This window comes from Dipodomys merriami, unplaced genomic scaffold (assembly GCF_024711535.1).
Source record: "Dipodomys merriami isolate MVZ:Mamm:240054 unplaced genomic scaffold, mDipMer1.0.p SCAF_136, whole genome shotgun sequence".
Classification (NCBI taxonomy): Eukaryota; Metazoa; Chordata; class Mammalia; order Rodentia; family Heteromyidae; genus Dipodomys; species Dipodomys merriami.
In genome coordinates this window covers 716,136-740,663 of record NW_027202671.1, presented here as the reverse complement: position 1 = coordinate 740,663, position 24,528 = coordinate 716,136, and the positions used below count along the sequence as shown (strand labels likewise).

General features: G+C 44.1%; 2 protein-coding genes across 4 annotated transcripts in view; one reads left to right on the top strand and one right to left on the bottom strand.

Annotated features, from left to right (window-relative positions):
- The window catches only part of LOC138825226 (receptor expression-enhancing protein 1), a 111,263-nt gene extending 103,558 nt beyond the window's left edge, over positions 1 to 7,705 (top strand). The window contains exons 8-9 of one of the 2 annotated variants that reach the window (XM_070019626.1): positions 2,090 to 2,241; positions 4,803 to 7,705. In XM_070019626.1, coding sequence (XP_069875727.1) covers positions 2,090 to 2,241; positions 4,803 to 4,874 — 224 coding nt within the window. In that variant the 3' untranslated portion in view covers positions 4,875 to 7,705. The remainder of the gene's footprint in view (positions 1 to 2,089; positions 2,242 to 4,802) is intronic. The other variant, XM_070019627.1, reaches the window with a different exon arrangement.
- A 1,813-nt stretch (positions 7,706 to 9,518) lies between these two features.
- On the bottom strand, positions 9,519 to 23,785 carry LOC138825225 (large ribosomal subunit protein bL35m-like). 2 transcript variants are annotated; one of them, XM_070019624.1, is made up of 4 exons: positions 23,697 to 23,785; positions 16,680 to 16,869; positions 15,096 to 15,240; positions 9,519 to 10,870 (listed from the first exon to the last, which is right to left on the bottom strand). In XM_070019624.1, the coding sequence occupies exons 1-4, from the start codon at positions 23,737 to 23,739 to the stop codon at positions 10,682 to 10,684; spliced, it is 567 nt and encodes a 188-aa protein (XP_069875725.1). In that variant the 5' UTR covers positions 23,740 to 23,785; the 3' UTR covers positions 9,519 to 10,681. The 2 variants fall into 2 exon arrangements, with proteins under 2 accessions (XP_069875725.1, XP_069875726.1); XM_070019625.1 differs by lacking the exon at positions 23,697 to 23,785 and adding an exon at positions 23,346 to 23,624.
- Positions 23,786 to 24,528: the final 743 nt, after the last annotated feature.

Sequence of the window (24,528 nt, the reverse complement as noted above, 5' to 3'; positions counted from 1 at the left end):
TGTTCAGATTTAACAGGATCCAAAGAATCCAACTGCTTTGGGCAGGAGAAGAGAGCGAAAAACAGGCTGAGGGAAGCACAGGGTGAAAAAAACCAAGGTGCCTTCATGACTTCTGAGCAGTTCATTCTGTCCACCCACCATGCCTCTTTGCAAGGTCTGGTTCAGGCAGCAGCGCCCTCATGCTGCTCCCTGCTGGCTGCTAGTAGGTATGGCAGTAGAAACTGGAAATGCTGCTTAGGATTCAGTTGTGAGCTTTACTCCTTTTTACTACAGTGCAGCCAGCTCCCTGCTCATGGAGAAAGCATGTTTGGGGCCGACAGGTCTTGGGGGTCCAGGCAAGAGCTCAGGTTTCTATCTTCAGACCTCAGTCTGGTTGGACTCAATGAGCCAAGGCTGTTCTAGCTCAATCTGTAATTCAAGGTTAAAATAATGTACAAAGTGTAGAAAGATGTGTCTGTGGATTTCAGATTAAGTTGGTGTAGGCAAAGAATAGTTTACATCTTCACACTAAGGCCCACCTGAGTAGGCAACAGGAAATAGACTGCACTCAATGAGAGTTAATTCTGGAACTTTTCCTGTGGGTTTCTTCAAAGCAGTCTGAAATAGGAGTATAAATGTCATTTTATTGGAGTAGTAGTAAGAGGAATCTACATTCAGATTCTGTTCCCCCTCCTTTTCTAGGATGGGCTTTTGAAATGAAAAATCTGCATAGCAGCCGGGCGCTGGTGGCTCACGCCTGTAATCCTAGCTACTCAGGAGGCTGAGATCTGAGGATCGCGGTTCAAAGCCAGCCCGGGCAGGAGAGACCGTGAGACTCCTATCTCCAATAAACCACCAGAAAACCGGAAGTGGCGCTGTAGCTCAAGTGGTAGAGCGCTCGCCTTGAGCTGAAGAGCTGAGGGACAGCGCCCAGGCCCAGAGTTCAAGCCCCACGACCGACAAAAAAAAAAAAAAAAAAAAAAAAGAAAAATCTGCATAGCTTTACTTAAGGTTTTTCCTGGCATTTTACGGCCTGTCTCTTGAAGAATGTTTGAAGCCCAATATACAGGATAAAGCATGTCAACAGTGCTTGTAAAATGTATATAGAGAACCATATTTCTTCCCTAGAGAAGACCTCCCCTTAACCAGGCGCTGGTGGCTCACGCCTATAATCCTAGCTACTCAGGAGGCTGAGATCTGAAGATAGCGGCTCAAAGCCAGCCTGGGCAGGAAAGTCCATGAGTCCTTTTTTTTTTTTTTTTTTTTTTTTTGGTCGGTCGTGGGGCTTGAACTCAGGGCTTGGGCGCTGTCCCTGAGCTCTTCAGCTCAAGGCAAGTGCTCTACCACTTAAGCCACAGCCCCACTTCCAGTTTCTAGTGGTTTATTGGAGATAAGAGTCTCACGGACTTTCCTGCCCTGGCTGGCTTTGAACCAAGATCCTCAGATCTCAGCCTCCTGAGTAGCTAGGATTATAGGTGTGAGCTACCGGCGCCCAGTTTCTACGAAACTTTTATCTCCAGTAAACTACTAGAAAAACGGAAGTGGTGCCGTGGCTCATGTGATGGAGTGCTAGCCTTGAGCTAAAGAAGAAGACCTCCCCTCACCTTTGTTGTTTTTTCTTTCTTTCTTTTTTTCCTTTGGTTGGTTGTGGGGCCTGAACTCTGAGCCTGGGTGCTGTCCCTCAGCTCTTCAGCTCAAGGCAAGCACTCTACCACTTGAGCCACAGCACTACTTCCAGTGTTCTGGTGGTTATTTGGGGATAAGGGTCTCACAGAGTCGAGCTTGGCATATCTTAGGACAGCTGCTGCTTCTCCTAGGGGAGTGTGCCCCTTGTAGTTGTTTAGTAGATTCGAAGCCTGTGGTTGTTTCTGTGCATACCATCTAGTCCATCTCATAATTACAATCTCACCATTTTGAATCTCTTCCTCCCGCTTGCAGTGTCTCAATGACACTGGTGCTTCCTCAGACATGGGACCTTGGCTGTCCTAACAGGCCTGGCTTGTGGTGCTATATCTAACCTTACCCTTCCCATCCTCCTTTCCTGCTTTCCACACTGATCCCTCCTTGCTGTACTTTGTCTCCTCTGTGTAGATTGTAAATGGACATTAAGTGGTTGAGGGAGATGTGAATGAGGGTGGTGTGAAGGCATGGGAGCCCCACCAGGTCCAAAACCCACTGGCATTTTCTGACGACGAGGAGGAAGACCTGCTGGAGTTCATGTACAAGTATAAGGCACCGAAAAAGACGGAATTGCCCCTGGAGGTACACTATGTCTGGGGATGTGGGTTGGAGCATGTTTTTGTCCAGGAGGGATTGCCCTGGAGATCTAGGGGTGCTGAGAAAGGCATTTATTGGAATATCCAACATCTCTCAAGTGCTTAAGGTGATAAGGTCTCCCTTCATCAAACAGGCAGGTAACTAATTCTTTCCAGAAACAGGAGAGATAGTAAAGCTTGATTTTGATCATTTTTTGTTCTAAATATCAACAGGTAACTTAAGATAGTGTGTCAGTGGAAAGCAACCCAAAGAAGTGTTTTGGTGGAAGAAAAATTCAGAATGTTAATTGACAGGTTTTTATAAATAAGGCTTTTCACCACTCTATCTCCAAGACACAGCACCGCACCTGGTACAAATTCAATGTGGGTGACAGGGGTACTGTGGATGTGATGGTCTCTAGCAGCAGGAGGGAGGAGCCTGGAGCTCTTGAGCCTTATGTATGTGTGTAAGTGGGGAGCCAGCAGAATCTGGGGACCTCAGAGACTTCCTCTCTATCTGCTCAGTTTCTTCCATTCCTGATTTGCTGACTCACAAATCTGGAACAAGTTGGGTGTCCCTTCTCTGGATGACACAGGCCTCTGAGAGATGAAGAAAACTGAAATGCTTACCACACCAATATGGAGGCCCAATCTTCCTGTTCATACGGGGATGGTAGTTGGGACTATTCAGTTTTCAGTTCATCATATTCCTTTCCAAGACTAAGTGTATAGGGATCAGTTCTTTTCTTTTTGTGGTGCTGGGGATCAAACCCAAGGCCTCCTACCTACTAGGCATGCGCTCTAACACTGACCTGTATGTCTAGCCCATAAGGATTAGTTCTATTTACCAGAGGAGACCCATCTAGGCATTAGGAAGAATGAAAGCCTACTGTGGGCATGGGAGGGGATGCAGTGAGGGTACAAATGTCCCACTGTTTATTGTAACAAGCAAGGGGCAGGTGACTTACAAAGGTGAGTTACACTGCTTCTGAGCCTTGGTCCTATCCATAGGTTGGTGGTGGACACTTTCTTGTGGCAAGGCTGCCACCCAAGGACCCTGTGTGAGTACCCAAGCCTGCTCTGTGCTTGAATCATTCTCTCTTCCTATGTGCCTACCTGGCATGGAGCCAGACACCATGCAGTGGGGGTGAGCAGTACATGGACTTGCTGTCAGGAAGTTCACAATCTGGTGGGGATTCAGAGCAGAGAACACACTTCCACTGGGTGCAAAGTCCTCGGCTTTGGGGCATACGAAACAGTACTGAGAACAAAGGCAGTGACAAAACCTGGCTCTGTGTGTTTGGGCGGTGGGGAGAAGGGCTCAGCAAAAGCTCAGCCCAGGAGACTTTCTTTTTTGGTTGGTCATGGGGCTTGAACTTTGGGTTTGGGTGCTGTCCCTGCGCTCTTCAGCTCAAGGCAAGTGCTCTACTGCTTGAGCCACAGCGCCACTTCCAGTTTTTTTTCTAGTGGTTTATTGGAGATAAGAGTCTCACGGACTTTCCTGCCCTGGCTGGCTTCGAACCGAGATCCTCAGATCTCTGTCTCCTGAATAGCTAGGATTACAGGCGTGAGCCACTGGCACCCGGCTTCCAGAAGACTTTTTTTTAAACCTGTTTTTTTTTATTTAAATTTAAATTTGTTATTATAAAGGTGACATACAAAGGGGTTACAGTTACATAAGTCAGGTAAAGAGTACATTTCTTTTGGGCAATGTCACAACTTCCCTTACTTTCCCCAGGAGACTTTTGGGCTGGTGCTTAGGAGAATTAGGCTATGTGCAAGCCTGGAGACAGGGAAGGGCTTTTGGTCAGAAGGAACAGCAGTGTAAAAGGACACAGTACAGATAGAGAAGGTTTTCTTATCTAGCTTCAGAGAAGTTAACAGGAATAGAGGATGGAAAGTGGAAGGGGCTGGAGCCAGTTGTATGAACCTCTGGGTGCTATGCCAGAACAAATTCTTTCCCTTTCTTTCATTTTCATAGCAATTCCTGTGATGTGTGTATCCTATGGAAGGGTGGGGTTCCTTGAGCCATTTTTGGGATGGGGTGAGGTGTTCCCCATGATACATGAAGGTGGTATTTGCCTTTGTAGTGTGGTTTGCTGTGCAGTAAATGGTTCCACCTCCAGAATGGGGACTGGCAATTTGGTGATGGAAATTTGAAGCATGCATCAGGAAACCGGAGGCCAGTTCCCAAAGGAGCTACAACAGGCCAGGCTGGGCGACATTTCTCTGATGAGTCACTCCTTAAGATCATTTGCTCCCAAGGTAGAAACAACAAAGATGCGTCACTCTTCGGGCCAGACATTCCATTGGGAGACCTGAAGAAGTAGAACATGAAGAACCCAAGAGGGAGGTGTCTCCTCAATGTACTCGGCTTCACAGGGTGTGCAGGGTGCAACTCTGTGATTCCTATTGTGGAGAGACCCAAGAAAGACCCCAGATCTGCCCACTAGCTCGCAACCATGTGAAGAGCTAAGGATCTGAACATTACCCCACCCCAAGGTACCATCCTCAAAACAACACACTTGTGCCACACTGAAGAATTTCTTTTTCTGTTTTCTCTACCAGGCACCGCCTAGAACCCTTCGATCTCGCTTCAGGAAGAAAAGTACCTCATCCTCGGCCACTGAAACCACGTGAGTGAGTGAGATGAGCCAACAACACTGGATCCAGAATGTTTCTTCTCTGCCTTAAAGAGCTAGTCATTAATAACACAGAAATCCGCAGGCTGGGTGTGCTTTGAGTGTATAACCTCACAGACACGGCCTTTATTCGCTCCCCTCTTCTACCTATAAGAAATTCATTCTTTTTCTTCTCTCTTTCTCTCTCTCTGTTTGTCTCTGACTTTCTCTCTCTTTCTGTTTGTCTGTTTCTCTTTTCCTTCCTTAAATTTTTGCTGGGGAGAGCCTAAAGGGCGAGGTCAGGGGTGAGCCTTTAAGTCTCCTGAGGTTAGTTAGCCATTTCCCACAATTGGATTGTCTTTACAGACGGCAGTGTTTTTAGAAATGCAAGCAAAATCACCCCTATGCTGCTGAGATGTACATTTGTAATTTATTTGTTGCATATTTAGTTTTTAGTTCTGTAAATGCAAATGAAGTTTTTTTAAACCTTTTTTGTTCTTGGTACTAATATTTTGGACTGTGATGTACAGAATTATGGCTTTGGCTTAATATAATGAATTTACAGATGCTGCCAGCAGTTCTGATAAGAAAAAAAATGTAAACAAATTCTTTTGGTTCTGGACGATGGCTCCCATGTTCTTATAAAGATCCCAAATCCAGTTTCAGTAGCACCCCTTTTCCAGTGGGAAGATGGTCCACCTTCTTCAGATGCTTGTGTAGTCAATAGGAGGTCAGGAGACTAGAGACTGCATCTTAGCAACAGGCATGAGTGTTGGTGGGAGGCCGGGGAATGACTCCAGGATAAGGGAAGAGTCAGGGAGCTCATCGCTTCCTTGGAGTCAGGATTGGGAGTTTCCAAACCCATTCAGGGGCACTCCTGGTAAAACGTATTGGGCTTGAGGACTCACAGTAAGTGACTCTTTCTTCATAGTGGTCAGTGCTGCAACTCATTTCCCCAGGTAAAGGAACCTATGATCTGAGCACCTTGTTTTTAAAGAACACTAAGCAAAAACAAACCAATAAAGCTAGAACTAAACCTTGTTTCAGATAGTGCTAAAATAGATAAGACACGTGTGTAACAACCAGAATGGCAAGTTCTAGAAAGGCTTTTAAGATTCAGGGCAGCTAGGGTGCCCAGTCCTCAGTCCTCTTCTTTACTGTGTGGAATGTGAGTGGTGAACTTATTCTTGTGGGCACTCTAGGATTTTAGGTATTTTCTATATGCCAGGATTGCTTAGTAGGAGAATGAAACATTAAGAATTTGGGGAAGAATCTGGTTAAGATGACATTGTGATCTGAGGTAGTTGCCCTGCTTTCTGGGAGCTGAGCCAAAATGTAGGACTAGTATATTTGTGCTTAAGAGTTGATGTTTTCTTTCAGTGTAATGCATGCAATGGTCACAACCCAGTTACTCGTATTTGGATTGTGTCTGTTCATAGATATGCCCTGAAGATTAGAGTAGTGTTATATGCCACATAGAGCTCTCTACTGACTGCAAACAGGCTCAGTTCAAACCTGCTCCATTACTTAGCTACACAAACATGCATCGATGGCCTTTGCTCATCATGCATTATTAGCTGGATCTTAGCCACTTCACCAAGGGTTTTAGTTACATTCATTGCTGTCCAGGCATACATACTGAAATGCCTTTCCATAATTCCTCTGAAGGTGATTTTGTAATTTACAAAAGAATTTAAGAAGGCTAAAAGCAGATTTGTGGCTAAGAGGGCAGAGGCTCTCTGCTCACTGAATGTGTCCCACACTTGTCAATATTGAACCTGTTAGGAAAGAGAGAAAATCTGTTCTCATCAAGCTCACTGAATAGCTCCAGACAGGAAAAATACTCTTTACCATGTATTTACTCTCTTAGTTGAGAGTACTCATAATTATCAGAAGCCAATGGGGAAGGGGGAAGCTTAAGTTAAGCAGCTTTTTAGCAAAAAAAAAATTTTTTTTTTGCCAAAATTATGCCTTTAGCAGTAGAGTTTAAAATCCTATTATATTTTCATCATTTTACAATGGAAAATTCTAACAAGGCTAGGATATCAAATTTGCACTCAACTATGCCAAAAACAGTTTGATGACACACTCTACTCTCAGACATGCTGTATTACTCCTCATTTAAAATTTAAAAAAATACAAAGGTATCTAAACTGTTGTCTTAATGTAAATGTATCTATTTTTCCTTCAAGTGTTGATTAGGGAATAGGTGTCTCTCAAAGACACACTGTACAAGTGAGAGCAGTTGTCACTTACTTCTGGCAACATGTGTTTACTTATCTGACAAGCTGTATATTTGTGTATGGACTTAACATAAAATGTGAATGCCTATCTGTGTACACTTAGTGTGGTATTCTGTCTAGAGGAGAAAAATGAATGTTTTTATGGATTTACGGACACAGGCTGTTTACAAAATGCTAGTTCAAAAGTCTGTAATTTTTCCCATGTCATAATTTTTTAGTTCCTTGCCATTGAACACCTATTCCATTTCTGAGGTGGTGAGATGTGGTCTTATGCTTATCAACTGGAGAGTTTAGTCATAATCGCTCCTGGCTTTGTGTGAATAGCTTGCTCACTTAGCTGGCCTTCCAGATATGTGTCCTCTGTGGTGAACTGTCCATGTGTTTGTGCTTAACAGTGCTGTCCACTGCTGGCCATTGGTAGTAAGCCTTCCCAGTTCACCCTGAGAAGTATTTGAAATGGCAAGGGATGTGCTTTATTATCTTTATAGCAGATACTCTGGATTGTGACTGTGTACACTTCCTCTACTTTATTTCTAACTCTCCATAGAAGGATCTAGAATTAAATAGTAGACTGGATTGTGTATTAAAAGGATGTTAAATTACAGTATTCCAAAGGCTGAAGTTCTGCTGTTTTGTTATAATGCCTGATATACATCTTGAATAAAGTCTTAAACATTTTTCTTTAAAAAACTTTATAATGTTGGGTTTATGAAAAAATATTTTTTAAATATGAAAGGTCACAAGGATTAGAAGCTGAGTGCTCAACCACTATCTGGCCTACAGACTTAGCCACCAGCTTACTGAATAGGATTAGTGTGATTAAAAAAAAATTAACCAGGCATCAGTGGCTCATGCCTGTAATCCTAGCTACTCAGGAGGCTGAGATCTGAGGACCACGGTTCAAAGCCAGCATGGGCAGGAAAGTCTGTGAGACTCTTATCTCGTTAATCACCAGAAAACCAGAAGTGGGGCTGTGGCTTAAGTGGTAGAGCCTCTCCTTGAGCTGAAGAGCTCAGGGACAGTGCTCAGGCCCAGAGTTCAAGCCCTTTAACAAAATAATTAACTAGTGTTGGGAATGTGGCTTGGTGGTAAGTGCTTGCCTAGCATGCATGAAGCCCTGGGTTCAATTCCTCAGTATCACATACACAGAAAAGGCCAAAAGTGGTGCTATGGTTCAAGTGGTAAGAGTGCTAGCCTTGAGCAAAAGCTCAGGGACAGTGCCTGGGCCCTGAGTTCAAGCCCTAGCACTGGCAAAAAAAAAAAAAAAAAGTGGCTTACAACTGTAATCCTAGGGTGAGATCTGGGGATCTCAGTTCAAAGCCAGCCCAGGCAAGAAAGTAAGACTCTTTTCCCCAACTGACCAGCAGAAAACCAGAAGTGGTGCTATGGCTCAAAGTGGCAAAGCATTAGTGTTGAGCAAAAGAACTCAGGGACAGTGCCCAGATCCTGAGTTCAAGCCCTACAGCTGATAAAAATAAACATTTTGAAAATGATCACACAAACATAAACCTGAGTCACTTTCACAGCTTTAAAAAGTGGGTAGAGGGCTGGGAAGGTGGCTTAGTGGTAGAGTGCTTGCCTAGCATGCATGAGGCCCTGGGTTTGACTCCTTAGTGTGTGGCTGAAGTGGTAGAGCATTAGCCTTGAACTGAAGAGCTCAGGGACAGTGCCCCATGACCGACAAAAAAACCCAAAAAGTCGAAAAATGGGGCCAGGTATGGTGGTCACGCCTGTAATCCTAGCTACTCAGGAGGCTGAGATCTGAGAATCAAGGTTCAATGCCAGCTTGGGCAAGAAAGTCTGAGATTCTTATCTCCAATAAACCACTTAGAAAACCAGATGTGGCGCTGTGGCTCAAGTGGTAGAGTGCTAGCCTTCTGCTGAAGAGCTGAGGGACAGGGCCCAGGTTCCTCAGTACCACCATAAATGGAAAAAGCCGAAGTGGCACTATGGCTTAAGTGGTAGAATGCAAAAGAAGCTCAGGGACAGTGCCTAGGCCCTGAGTCCAAGCATGCGGACTGGCCAAAAAAAAAAAAAAAAAAAGGTAGAAACTGGAGAACTGTAAAAACACATTGTTCATTGATAGCAGTTTTAATCCTGTTGTAAGACAGACACTGGTGCATCATTTTGATTAGTGTTTCTTCATCTGCAATGGAATGAGCACTTGTACAGTAGAGGGGAGGGCAGGGCAGCCTATGTGCAGGGCACTGTGGATAACGGGGATGACCTTTGCCCTCTGTAGTCCTTGTCTGATTTAAAACAGAAGCCAGTACACTCAATCTTCATCCTTCATGGGGATGTTCAGAGATGTGAAAACATCAGAGTTAAACAAATGTTCATTTTCTTTGCTTTGGCACAAGTAGCAAGGAAAAGAAGCAGATTCAGCTGACAGAAAGCAGCACAAAGATGGAAAGAAAGGCTGGAGATCCATTCATTTATTCATGTAACAAGACAGGATCAATGTCAATGGAAGATTACCACCAGAAAAACAATGTTACAAAATTTAAAAGCTGAATTGAAAGTGTTTTGAAGTACTGAGAACTTTCAAAGTGACTAAAGTCACTTGCTGATTTAAGACATTAATTTTCTTATGTGGTTAGAAGACTAAGTAAGTGAAATATACAGAATTCCAAGGAATTGGATTAGGGTTTAGGAACCTAACAGCTATACTTTGGGGGTAATTTACTTAACCTTCCCTAAGCTTCGGGCTTTACTTTCATCAAATTTAAATTAGGGATAACACAAATGGCATCTTCTTTGTAAAGTTGTTATGATGTTGAGTTTTGCAGCTACGTGCCCAGTATTGTGGACATGTAGGTGTTCTATACATTACCCATATATGTCAATACACTATCTATGTACTTCCTAAATTACACATGTACTTGAAGGTCACTCAGGTGACTTTTCAAGCTTTGTAACAAATGTTTTACTGTCAAGTTATAGAACTAGTTTTGATAAGCCATCCTATCCAAAACAAGAATTCTATATATGAAATCCCTCCTAAACAGGGTGCCCATCATCCCTTCTACTTCAGCCCATTTCTGCATAGTGAAGTCCTGGTCTCCAGTCTTGTCCCACAAGGCACTCTAAGGCCCCCAAAAGCCTTGAATTATTACAAGAACAGGACAGTAAGCAAAAGCTGTGAATTAGAGGTCAGTGCATCAGCAGAATCCACAGGTAGAGTCCCAAGTCTAGAATAGCATAAAAATTGCCCCTCTCTTAATGAGCAACACTATTCAATCTCTGCCCTTCCTGAGACAAAGGAGTGGTCCATGCTTCATAGATCGAGCTGGAGAGCTGGCTCCTGAGTTGCCACACATGTATCGTTAAAATATGACAGAGTAATTAAATAAAAAAAAAATGACAGAGTACTTGAGTATTACCTTTACTGACTTGTTATGGTCTTCCTCATTTGAGATACCTTGCAACTAAGTAAGTCTAATTGAAACAGCTTGTTCCAATGAAGTCATTTCCATTTTGTAAAAAAAATGCAAACTTGAATGTTTAATCCATTAAGTTTTAAAATCTTCATAAGTTTAATATTGGTATATTATGTTTACATGTCAGTTCACACAGTTTACATCTACACTTTTAGGTTTGTTCGATCATGATACTTCTGATAAGGATCGTCAGCATACCAGTTTCTCCTTTTCCAGAAAGACGTTGTCATTTTATCTAAGAGTTTACTCTGGGTTTTATTGCAGAACACTATTTCTCTCAAGCGTTTTTTTCTTGCACTTGTCTTCTTCCATAATTTTTTCTTATAACCAGCCTGTGAGATATTAGAAGACATGTAAAACATTATGAAGGAAACAGCAGATTATATTAGTAACTCATGGTTTATGGGACCAATGAGAAAGGAAAACCAGATTTCTATTAAAGCTGGGATGTTTTTCATCCCAGTTGGCAGAAAATGTATGTGTAGTTTGGAAAAAAAGTACTAGTAAATAATTTAATATTTTGGAAGAAGATTAAATTTACAAGCCTACTGTCATTTCCCAACTTTAATCCCAGCATTAATGCAAAAGGATCAAAAGTTTTGAGGCCAGCTGGGCGCCTCGCTTATGCCTATAATCATAGCTACTCAGGAGGCTGAGATCTGCGGGATCTGAGGATCATGGTTCAAAGCCAGCCCAGGCAGGGAAGTCCATGAGACTCTTATCTCCAATTATCCACCAGAAAACAGGAAGTGGCACTGTAGCTTAAGTGATAGAGCACTTGCCTTGAGCTGAAGAGCTCAGGGACAGCACCCAGCCCCAGTTCAAGCCCCACAACCGACTCCCCCTGTCCCCCTCCCCCCCCAAAAAAAGTTGGAGGCCAGTCTTGACCTACTTAAGACCCTGAGTCAAAAAACAAAAACAGGGCTGGGAAGGTAGCTCAGTGGTAGAGCACTTGCCTTGCATGCATGAGGCCCTGGGTTCAATTCCTCAGCACCACATAAGCAAAAAAGAAAAAAAGCCGGAAGTGGCGCTGTGGCTCAAGTGGTAGAGTAGTAGACTTGAGCCGAAGAGCTGAGGGACAGCGCCCAGGCCCAGAGTTCAGGCCCCATGCCCAGACCCAAACAAACAAACAAACAAACAAAAAACACCAAAATCACAACCAGTTATTTGGGAGGATAACTTGATCCCATGAATTTAAGACTACTCTACACAACCGGAAGGAAGGAAGGAAGGAAGGAAGGAAGGAAGGAAGGAAGGAAGGAAGGAAGGAAGGAAGGAGGGAGGGAGGGAGGGAGGGAGGGGAAGGGAAGGGAGGGAGGGAGGGAGGGGAGGGAGGGAGGGGAGGGAGGGAGGGGAGGGAAGGGAGAAAGGAAGAGAGGGAAGTAGGAAAGAAAGAAAGATAATTGGAGATGTAGCTCATTAGTAGAATACTTGCCTAGAATGTATAAGGCTCTGGGTTGAATCCCCAGAACCTGGTGGACAGGGTAGCTAAATAAACCTGTGTGGTTGATGAAGAACAAGATAATGACCTATAACAGCTAACTTTTTATGCATTATCTTACTTCTTTACCAGTCTTCAACAACATACTATTTTTATGCTTGGGGCTTCAACTCAAGGCCTGAGCAATGTTCCTGAGCTTTTTTGCTCAAGGCTAACATTCTATTACTTGAGTTCTACTTACGGTTTTCTGGTGGTTAACTGGAGATGAGTCTCACAGACTTTCCTGCCCAGGCTGGCTTTAAACTGCCATCCTCAGATCTCAGCCTCCTGAATAGCTAAGGTTATAGGCGTGAGCCACTGGAACCCAGCTGATACGTTCAGATTTTATACATTAAGCAACCTAGAATTTGGGGTTCTGTTTTATTTTTTTTTTGAAGTACTGGTGTTTGCTTGCTTTACTGGTGCTCTATCACTTGAGTCATGCCTCCCTCCTCTAGACTGGCTTTTTGCTGATTAATTGGAAATGGAGTTTCTGCCTTAGTTGGCCTTTAAGCATGATCCTCTGGATCTCAGCCTCCAAAGTAGCTATTAACTACCAGTGCCTGGCTCCTCTTAACATAAATAAGTTTTTTTTTTTTTTTTAGGTTGGTATCTTTCATGAAGGAATTTCTTTTTTTTCTTTTTCTTTCCTTTTTTTTTGGGGGGGCGGGTGTCAGTCATGGGGCTTGAACTCTGGGCCTGGGTGCTGTCCCTCAGCTCTTCAGCTCAAGGCTAAGGCTATACTACTTGAGCCACAGCACCACTTCCAGTTGTCTGGTGGCTTACTGGAGAAAAGAGACTCAAGGACATTCCTGTCTGGGCTGGCTTTGAACTGTGATCCTCAGATCTCAGCCTCCTGAGTAGCTAGGATTACAGGTGTGAGCCTCTGGTGCCCGACTCATTAGGAATTTCTTTCCCTTCCCCTTTAAAAATTTTTTACTGGGAGCTGGGAAGGTGGCTCAGTGGTAGAGTGCTTGCCTTGCATGCATGAGGCCCTGGGTTTGATTCCCCAGCACCACATAAAAAGAAAAAAAGCCGGAAGTGGTGCTGTGGTTCAAGTGGTAGAGCACTAGCCTTGAGCTGAAGAGCTGAGGGACAGCGCCCAGGCCCAGAGTTCAGGCCCCATAACCGGACCCCCCCCCCAAAAAAAAAAAAACAAAAAAAATAAATAAGTAAAAATTTTTTTACTGGAGCTGGGGCACCCAGTGGCTCATGCCCGTTATCCTAGCTATGCAGAAGACTGAGATCCAAGGATCATGGTTCAAAGCTAGCCTGGGCAAGAAAGTCCTTAAGACTTTTTTTTTTTTTTTTCGGGGGGGGGGGGGGGAGGTCTGGTCATGGGGCCTGAACTCTAGGCCTGGGTGCTGTCCCTCAGCTCTTCAGCTCAAGGCTAGCGCGCTACCGCTTGAGCCACAGCACCACTTACAGCTTTTTTCTTTTTTGCTTATGTGGTGCTGAGGAATTGAACCCAGGGCCTCATGCATGCAAGGCAAGTGCTCTACCACTGAGCCACCTTCCCAGCCCGTCCTTAAGACGCTTATCTCCAATTAACCACCAGAAAACAGAAAGTGGTGCTGTGGCTCAAGTGGTAGAGCACTAGCCTTGAGAGGAAGAGCTAAGGGACAATGCCCAGGCTCAGAGTTCAAGCCCCATGACCAACAACAAAAAAAAAATTTACTGGGCTAGGAATGTGGCTTAGTGATAAGAGTGCTTGTCTAGCATGCATGAAGCTCTGGGTTATATTTCTTGGTACCACATAAACAGAAAAAGTTGGAAGTGATGCTGTGTGGCTCCAGTGGTAGAGTGCTAGCCTTGAGCAAAAAGAAGCACAGGGACAGTGCCCAGGCCCTGAGTTCAAGCCCTAGGACTGGCAAAAAATAATCATGTATATACATTTTTTACTAGCCAGGTGCTGGTGGCTCATACCTATAATCCTAACTATTCAGGAGGCTGAGATCTGAGTATTGTGGTTCAAAGCCAGCTTGGGTAGGAAAGTCTGTGAGAATCTTATCTCTAATTAACAACCAGAAAACTGGAAGCAGTACTGTGGCTCAAAATAGTACAGCACTAGCCTTGAACACCAAAGCTCAGGGACAGCACCCAGCTCTCAGTTTAAGCCCTACAACTGACTAAAAAAATTTTTTTTACTAGCATAAATTGTACCGAAGTTTCATTTTGGTATTTCTATACAAACAAGAATATAATGTTTGATTAAATGCACTTTATGTATGTTTTTGTAGCCTTCATCTCATCTCCCACCTCCTTTTTTTTTTTTTTATCAGTTTTTAGTTGGCATTTTCATTCATATACTAATGTAATTTAGAATTAATTTTGATGAAGCAGGCCATTCTGTGAATGCCATGCTGAGCTGGGGCAAAGTATTATGATCAGTCCCTTAATAATAACACCAGGGCTACAGATCTAATGGAAAGGAAGGCAAAAAGTACCCACTTCTTTTTATGCAGGGCCAGACAGGGACCTGGATTTAAAACTGGTATGATAACAAAAGGAAAGAAATGTTTCTTATGGTTCAAACACAGAACTCAACTATTTAAACTTCAGCTACTTATACATCATATGAGCTATGACTGAGTAGGAAACTCATTACCGTGTCTTTATGAAGAAATGAACTAAGAGTTCCAATCAACCTGTTCTATAAGTGAAGACATTGCCTTTTTTTTTTTTTTTTGGGTCCGGTCGTGGGGTCTGTCAGCTCTTCAGCTCAAGGCTAGCGCTCTACCACTTGAGCCACAGCGCCACTTCCGGCTTTTTTTCTTTTTGCTTATATGGTGCTGAGGAATCAAACCCAGGGCCTCATGCATGCAAGGCAAGCGCTCTACTACTGAACCACCTTCCCAGCCCTGCCATTTTGATTAATACATCTTTTAAACTAATGTTTACATTTTATTCACATGGATTCAGAGATGACTGTCAGCTGGTATACTTAAGGCACAGAACTGTGAAAGCTACTGCTAAGATGAGCGAAGACAAGCCACAAATAGGCTCAATGAACTCTGCAACATCTTAAATCTCCTACTCTCCCTCTTTTTCAACCAGAAAACAGTGTAAAGACTCACCTTTCTCCTTAGCCAAAGGCCAGAATGAAGTCGAAGAAACCGATAGATAACGGCTTTTACGGTTTTTCTTTTGCCTTTTTGTGTACTGCAGTATGTAACATTTCTGACTGGCATCTTCAGGACACTGGGAACCAAAGGGGCCACTCTAAAATAAAATTTAGAAATGTAACTCAGCAGTCACACTATCTAAAACACTAAAATTCATTGTGTTTAGATCCAGTGCTTAAATGCTGCTTCACTGGCATGGAGCTTTTAATACATATTACTTCAAATGACTCATACATGTAAGAATAGCAAATATCTCAGGCTGGGGGCATGGCTCAAGTGCAGAGGGCCTGGTGAGGCAAGTGCAAAGCCCTGAGTTCAAACCCCTGTTACAAAAAGAAAAGAAAAAAGAAAAAAAAAAGAAAAAAAAGATAAAGTAACTATCCAGTGCCCTGGGAATGTAATGCAGTGTAATGCAGAGCATGTGCTTAGCATATACAAAGTATTAGCACCAAAATTAAAACCCTCCACACTTCAACCCATGAAAGAATCTATCCTATTATACTGTATGAAGGGGCTTCATTATTAATCACCTGATTTCTTACCTATTTGCCCAACACATTATAAATTCCTTGAGGGCCAGGTGCCTATGACTCAATCCTGTAATCCTAGCTACTCAAGCGATGAGATCTCAGGATCATAGTTCAATAGCCCAGGCAGGAAAATCCACAAGACATTTTTTTTTGTCGGTCATGGGGCTTGAACTCTGGACTTGGGCACTATCCCTCAGCTCTTCAGCTCAAGGTGAGCGCTCTACCACTTGAGCTACAGCACCACTTCCGGTTTTCTGGTGGTTTATTGGAGATAGTAGTCTCATGGTCTTTCCTGCCCTGGCTGGTTTTGAACCATGATCCTCAGATCTCAGCCTCCTGAGTAGCTAGGATTACAGGCTGAGCCAGCTCACAAGACTCTTATCTCCAATTAACCAATAAAAAAGACAGAAGTGGAGGTGTTGCTCAAATGATTAGAGTACTATCCTTGAGCAAAAAAGCTTAGGGACACAGCCAGGTTCTGAGTTTAAGCCTGGGACCAGCACACAAAACTCCTTGAGGATTTCCACGTATTTATCTTTGTGTCCTTTCTGCCAAATACAACGCCAGACACCCAGAGATGTTTAACTATTTACTGACTTCATGAAAACTACCCACTTTCCAGTCTTGTTTATTCACCTCCACTTTTCCATCTTAGCACATATACAACACTGTAAGTGAGCATGGTGATACAGTGTACTTGCCTAGCTTGCACAAGCCTTGGGTTCAATGCCCAGCACTGCAAAAGAGGGGAGGTGTGCTCTATCTGTTAGTTCTTGTAGCAGGCACCTAGGTATGTTCATATCCATCATACTCTCCTACTCAGGCAAATTCTGCATAATAAACTGTAGGTAGGCAAAAAATATCATGGTAGGCAAAGAATAACGTCTTTCAGGCAGTACATTCATTCATTCATTCCAGAACCTTATACCTTAGGCAAGCATTCTACTGCCACACTCCCATCCCAGGCATGAAGATTTCAGAAATTCTATCTATGCACCATGTTTACCTATTAAAGACTGTTGCAGTATGCCCGCATGTTAGGTTTCTGACAGATGTGACAAGTTGGGAAGCAGAAGAAACAACTGGTGTCTGAATATGACTGAAATGCCTGGGGAACAGTATAGAATTAAGACAGACATTCTTGACACAGTTTCCGTAGGTTGAAGACACCAAAGTATTCAGAGGCCGTAAGATTCCTGTAGAGAGAAGTGTATATACTTAATATGAGTCTCTAAAATATGCACCCAATATTTAAAATTAAATAATGTATCAAAACATGTGTAATATGTAATAAAAGGTCCCGAGCATCGGATTCACCCATGGAAGTTTTTTTTAAACCAACTTTATAGAGTTATGACTTACATATATTTACGCATTTTAAGTATTCAAGGAATTTTTGAAAATTTGTGGAATTCTACCTAGGTGCTGGTGACTCAAGCCTATTATCCAAGCTACCCAGGAAGCTGAGATCTGAGGATCCAAGTTCAAAGCTATCCTGGGCACAAAAGTCCAAGAGTCTAATCTCCAATTAACGAGCAAAACAAAAAAAAAAAAAAACAAAAAAACCCCCCCAAACCAGAAGTGAGGTGTTGGCTGGAATAGCATCATCTTTTTTTTTTTTTTGGGTCCGGTTGTGGGGCCTGAACTCTGGGCCTGGGTGCTGTCTCTCAGCTCTTCAGCTCAAGGCTAGCGCTCTACCACAGTGCCACTTCCGGCTTTTTTCTTTTAGCTTATATGGTGCTGAGGAATCAAACCCAGGGCCTCAGGCTTGCAAGGCAAACTCTCTACCACTGAGCCACCTTCCCAGCCCAACATCTTTTTTTTTTTTTTTTTAAGGTTATGAGGACATTTATTTATTTATTTAGGGTCCGGTCGTGGGACCTGAACTCTGGGCCTGGGTGCTGTCCCTCAGCTCTTCAGCTCAAGGCTAGCACTCTACCACTTGAGCCACAGCGCCACTTCCGGCTTTTTTTTCTTTTTGCTTATGTGGTGCTGAGGAATCGAACCCAGGCCCTCATGCATGCAAGGCAAGCGCTCTACCACTGAGCCACCTTCCCAGCCCTAGCAACATCTTTGATGAAGAAAGTTGAGTGCAAGCCTCAGTGCAAGCACAAAAATAAAAAATAAAAAAATAATTAAGAAAGATTCTACAACCATCACCACCATAATTCAGTTTGGCATGCCCTAGATCTATGTACTGTATATATGGGATTAATTTCCACCCTCAAGATCTTATGCTTTATTCTAGCCTCTCCTCCTCCCATCTTATACTCTAGAGACAGAACTCCCCCATTCAGTGCAACTGGCATTCAGACACAGAAATGTATTTCAGAGGGATAAACAACTTTAGCAAAAGGCCTGGGGCTGAAATAAGAAGGGGAGTCTGGCCCAAACCTTAAGCCAAGATTGCTGCTCCTCCTTGCCTGACCATATTACAGACTGCTTTGGACAAGTAGTGGAAGTAAGGCAGGGTGGCTGGAAGGCAGACTGCAGAAAGCAATGTGGATTAGATGTAGTCCTCTTTATCAATCCTTCTCATGAGGCCACTATGCAAACTGGAATTCCATACAGAGCTCTGTCTCCAGGCATACTTTGAGACCATGTTAATGTAATGCTAAAGTAGTGCCACAAGATGATGAAAATGTCCTAAGACTAAAATGTGATGGTTGCACAACTTGCTAAACTTACTGAAAATTGTCAAGTTGAACACATAAAATGACTAATTTTGTAGCATGTATGTTCTATCTAAATAGTTTTAAACCAGGCCCCAGTGACTCATGCCTGTTATCCGAGCTGCTCAGGAGGCTAAGATCTGAAGCTCATGGTTTGAAGCTAGGCTGGGCAGAAAAGCCCCCCAAAAAGCTGGAAGTAGAGCTGTGGCTCAAGTGGTAGAACACTAGCATTGAGCAAAAGAGCTCAAGACCCAGGCCCTGGGTTCAAGATCCAGGACCAGCACCAACAAAACAAAAACAAACAAAAAAACAGGGCCAAGCACATGATGGCTCACACCTATAATACTACATACTCTGGAGGCTGAGATCTGAGGATTGAGGTTCAAAGCCAGCCCAGGCAGGAAAAGTCCGTGAGACTCTTATCTCCAATAAAACACTCAGAAATCGGAAGTGGTAGAGCACTAGCTTTGAGCTGAAGAGCCTGCCTTGAGCTGAAGAGCTGAGGGACAGTGCCCAGGCCCAGAATTCAAGCCCCACAACTGACAAAAACAAACAAACAAACAACAACAACAACAAAAGCAGGGCTGGGAATGTGGCTTAGTAGTAGAGTGCTTGCTAGTATGCATGAAGCCCTGGGTTTGTTTCCTCAGTACCACATGAACAGAAAAAAATGGAAGTGAGGCTGTGGCTCAAGTAGTAGAGTGGAGCTTTGAGCAAAAGAGGCTCAGGGACACTGCCCAGGATGAGTTCAAGTCCCACGGCTGGCCAAAACAAACAAAAAAACATACCTCAAAACATTGTTTTGGGGCTGGGAAGGTGCTCAGTGGTAGAGCGCTTGCCTTGCATGCATGAGGCCCTGGGTTCAATTCCTCAGCACCACATAAGCAGAAAAAAAAAGCCGGAAGTGGCACTGTGGCTCCAGTGGTAGAGCACTAGCCTTGAGCTGAAGAGCTGAGGGACAGTGCCCAGGCCCAGAGTTCAGGCCCCATGACTGGCCCCCAAAACAAAACCAAAACAGAATGCTTTGCACAAAGAAATCATCTACTCCATGCTGAGAGCAGATAAAGAAGAAATAGAGGCCAGGCTCCTAAGGCTCATGCCTGTAATCCTACCTATTCTGGAAGCTGAGATTGGAGGTTTATTGTTCAAAACCAGCTTGGGCAGGAAAGTCTATGTGACACTCATCTCCATTTAACTACCAAAAAAACCCAGAAGCAGAGCTGTGGCTCAAGTGGTAGAGGGCTAACCTTCAGGGACAAAAAAAGCTCAGGGACAACACACACACACACATACATACACACACCCAACAACAAACACAAGCTGGGCCCTGGTGGTTCATGCCTATAATCCTAGCTACTCAGGAGGCTTCGATCTGAGGATCATGGTTCAAAGCCAGCCCAGGCAGATAAATCTGTGAGACTCTTATCTCCAATAAACCAAAACCACTAGAAAACTGGAAGTGGTGCTGTGCCTCAAGTGGTAGAGTGCTAGCCTTGAGCTGAAGAGCTGAGAGACAGTGCCCAGGCCCAGACTTCAAGACCCACAACTGACCAAAAAAAACAAAACAAAACAACAACAACAAAAACCCACCAAAAACCTCAAAGCCTTAAGACTTAAAAAAAAATTTGTAAAGTCGATGAACAGAGGGGTTATAGTTATGATTGAGGTAATGAGTACATTTCCTTTTGAACTGTATTGCCCCCTCCCTCATTTTCTCCCAGTTTTTCCTCTCCCAACTTTCCCTCCTCCCAAAGTTGTATAGTTCCTTTCCAACATAGTGTCTAGTGGATTTCACTGCTGAATTGGTTCACCCTTTGTCCCACTGCTTCTGTGCTTCCCCTTCCCTTTCCCAAATCAGATACTCTTTGAACTCAGGGCCTGGGCATTGTCCTTGGCCTCTAAGGCTAGCACTCTTACCACCTGAGTCACAGTACGACTTTCGGCTTTTTCTGTGTATGTGGTGCTGAGGAATAGAACCCAAGACTCTATGAATGCTAGGCAAGTACTCTATCTCAGATACTTATATACAAGACAAAGGGTACAGAATAAAAAACAGTGGGCTGGGAAGGTGGCTCAGTGGTTGAGCGCTTACCTTGCATGCATAAGACCCTGGGTTTGATTCCTCAGCACCACATAAGCAAAAAAGAAAAAACTGGAAGTGGTTGCTGTGGCTCAAGTGATAGAGCGCTAGCCTTGAGCTGAAGAGGGACAGCGCCCAGGCCCAGAGTTCAGGCCCCACAACTGGACCAAAACAAACAAACAAAAAAAAAAAAACAGTGACAGAAGGGAATTAATAAATTTTTTAAAAAAGAAAAAAAAACACAAACAGTATAATAAAAGACCTGTTACTTCTGGTTCTTGGAATTCATTTCAATGAGCCCTTGTGATACTAAGAAAATCCCCCTTTTGGGCTGTGAATATGGCCTAGTGGTAGAGTGCTTGCCTAGGATGCATGAAGCCCTGGGTTCAATTCCTCAGTACCACATACACAGAAAAAGCCAGAAGTAGCGCTATGGCTCAAGAGGTAGAGTGCTAGCCTTGAACACAAAGAGGCTCAGGGACAGTGCCCAGGCCCTTTGTTCAAGCCCCAGGACTGGAAAAAAAAAAAGAGAGAGAGAAAAGGAAATCCTCCTTTATTCTGTGTGAATGTTTAGTTTGCTGTTTAATCAATCATGTCCAGGTGTAATTATTTGTCTTTTACTGTCCATTGGGTAAGACTTATCCCCAACTGACCAGTAAAAAGCTAGAAGTGAAGGTGTGCTTCAAGGGATTGAACTCCTGCTTCAAGGATGGGTTGGGAGGGATGATGAGAAAGATGAAAGGGGTGATAGAGCTGTATTCATACAAACTGCTTTGTTAAATGGCAGCTCCGTTGTACAACTACATAAAGATAATGTAGTTAAAAATACAAATAAGAACTCCAGATTTGAGACAAAAAGCAAGCAAGAGCTCAAGGTCCTAAGTTTAAGCCCAAGAGAGAATGTGGGGGGAGAAAAGCAGACATTACAGCTACATACAAAATAAATCTTATGGGCTGGGAAGGTGGCTCAGTGGTAGAGCGCTTGCCTTGCATGCCTGAGGCCCTGGGTTTGATTCCTCAGCACCACACAAGCAAAAAGAAAAAAGCCGGAAGTGGCCCTCTGGCTCAAGTGGTAGAGCGCTAGCCTTGAGCTGAAGAGCTGAGGGACAGTGCCCAGACCCAGAGTTCAGGCCCCACGACCGGACCCAAAAAAAACAAAAACAAAAACAAAAACAAAATAAATCTTATAAAGTAAAAGAAGCCGGACACTATAGCACAAACTATTTGATTTCAGTTCTAGTAATGGAAATCCCAAACCAGACAAAAATAGCAGTATGCTGAGGGATGCACATATGAATGCTAAAGCTACTACAGGAAAAATAATCAAGGTAATAATGAAGTATGAAGTCTAAAAATTCAGATAAGTTATGTTTGGGAAAACATAATTTTGATTTGAGGAAACTCAGGGGTGGAGAAGGGGCTTGTCTTAACCTAATATTAGTTATACAAATGTTTGCTTTAGCGGAGTTGTTAAAACTGTTCATGTATATTTTTCCTAACAGTTACACTTCATACATACTCAAAAAAAACAAAAAAACAAAAAAACATAATTCATGTTAAAAAAAAAAAAAAAGCTTTTCTCTAACACCTAGACTTCTTTTTTTTTTTTTTTTTTGGGGGGGGGGTCTGGTCGTGGGGCCTGAACTCTGTCTGGGCCTGGGCACTGTCCCTCAGCTCTTCAGCTCAAGGCTAGCGCTCTACCATTTGAGCCACAGCGCCACTTCTGGCTTTTTTATTTTTGCTTATGTGGTGCTGAGGAACTGAACCCAGGGCCTCATGCATGCAAGGCAAGCACTCTACCACTGAGTCACCTTCCCAGCCCCAACCTAGATATTTTTTTTGGGGGGGGGGTCCGGTCGTGGGGCCTGAACTCTGTCTGGGCCTGGGCACTGTCCCTCAGCTCTTCAGCTCAAGGCTAGCGCTCTACCACTTGAGCCACAGCGCCACTTCCGGCTTTTTTCTTTTTTTTGCTTATGTGGTGCTGGGGAATCGAACCCAGGGCCTCAGGCATACAAGGCAAGCACTCTACCACTGAGCCACTTCCCAGCCCCCCCAACCTAGATATTTTTATAGTTGCCTTGTTTCTTCTTTTTTTTGCCTTGTTTCTTCTTGATCTCCCATTTTTCTCCCACATAATTATATCCTTACTAATGTTTTGTGTGATACTAACTTGCTGATACTTTCATCATATTTAAATGATTTTTAACTTTTGCTACAAGTCCTGCCTTCACCCCTGTATCAAGAAATAATTCAAGGGATAGGAGGCATGGCCCAGGCGGTAGAGCGCCAGGCAATGAGCAAAAGTGTCAGATACTGAGATGATGTCCTAGTCTAAATAAATAACCATTTAAAGCAGGGCGCTGGTGGCTCATGCCTGTAATCCTAGCTACTCTGGAGGGTGAGATCTGAAGCTAGCTGAGGCAGTAAAGTCCTTGAGACTCTTATCTCCAATTAACCACAAAAAAAGGCCCCACCAAAAGTGGAGGTATGGCTCAACTGGTAAAGAGCTAGCCTTGAGCAAAAGAACTCAGGGACAGTGCCCCGGCCAGTGCTCCAGTTCAAGTACCAGAACACGGGCACGCTCAATCTGCCCACCGTGTATTGAGAATTATAGTTCAAGACACGTTTAGCCACAGTCCCTGATGGCTATACATGCATGACCCTTAAGCTGTGTACTTGGTAGGCATCACACGCAGGATGCTTTGCACACCTGAGTTCATTTAATCTCCTGGTAGGTGGACCATCTCCACTTTACAACTGTAGAATCAAAATCAAGTTAATGGACATTCAAAAAGAAACACACACACACACACACACACACACACACACACACACACAAAACCTTCACATACACATTCATTAAACCTTCAAGGTCAAGGTCCTACTCTCTTAAGTTCAGAAGGTGGAGTTTCTGTGTTACCCCGGCGACGCGCTTTCAGCCGGTTACTCGGGTCCATTCTCCGGGGAAGGGGGAGCAGGAAAGCCAAAGGCAAGCGCCCAGGCAGGGTTGCAGGAAGCCAAGGAAGAGCAGGAAAGCCCGGGAGGGCCGAGGCAAGCCAGGGAGGGCCGCGGGACCCAGGGCGGATCGCGGAGCACGGAGCTCCGCCGGCGCCGGGCCGGGACCGAGGCTAGGTGGCGGCCGCCCCGCCCCGGAGAAAACTCTGAGCAGCCGTAGCCTGCAATGACGAGCCTGCTTTTCCTGTTAACCTCCAGACTAAACGCCCGCCCCACGAGGGCCAGTTCACACATGGAACAGTCGCTCCCCACTGACCTGAAGCAGCTCTCCGCGCGCCCGTGAGGACGGAGGCGGCCATGACAGCACGCTCGCCTACGGCGGCCGCCGTGGGCGCGGCAGCCCGGAAGGAGCCGCCAGCCGGCGGAAGGAGGACAAAGGGCGCGGAAACGGGCGTGGCCAACTCCATGTCTATTGAAGGCCTACTGAACTACTGTTGTAAAACTACTGTCCTCAGAAAACAGCGTATTGTGGTCCCCGGAATGTCTGTCTGTCTCTTCCTTCCTTCCTTCCTTCCTCTCTCTTTTCTTTCTTTCTCTCTCTTTCTCTTTCTTTCTTTCTCTTTGCCAATCCTGAGGCTTGAACTCAGGGCTTGGGCGCTGTCCCTGAGCTTTTGTTCAAGGCTAGCACTCTACCACTTGAGCCACAGTGCCACTTCTAGCCTTTTCTGTTTATGTGGTGCTGGGGAATCGAACCCGTGTCTTCATGCATGCTAGGCAAGCACTTTACTAAGCCATGTTCCCAGCCCTCTACCCTCCCACCCCACCCCCAATTCTTTTTTTAATTTCTTTTTATACGATGAGGTCACCTCTATTGCTTGGAACGATTGGTCTCAAGTGAGCTTCTGTCTTAACCAGGAGAATAACTGAGATTACTGGGTGTCAGTTGCAGAGCTTGGCTTCTCAAAAATGTTTTGAATTGTAAAGTGAAAATTTTATTTAAAGCATATCACATAATTGAAACTTCTTGCTGTTTTTATTAAGTTCATTTTTGTTATCTTGCACAAAAATACCTGGAAGACATTAGGATAAATAAATGGGGGATGTCGCAATATTTAAAGTCCTTTTGGAGGAAAAAAAACCGCTTCATG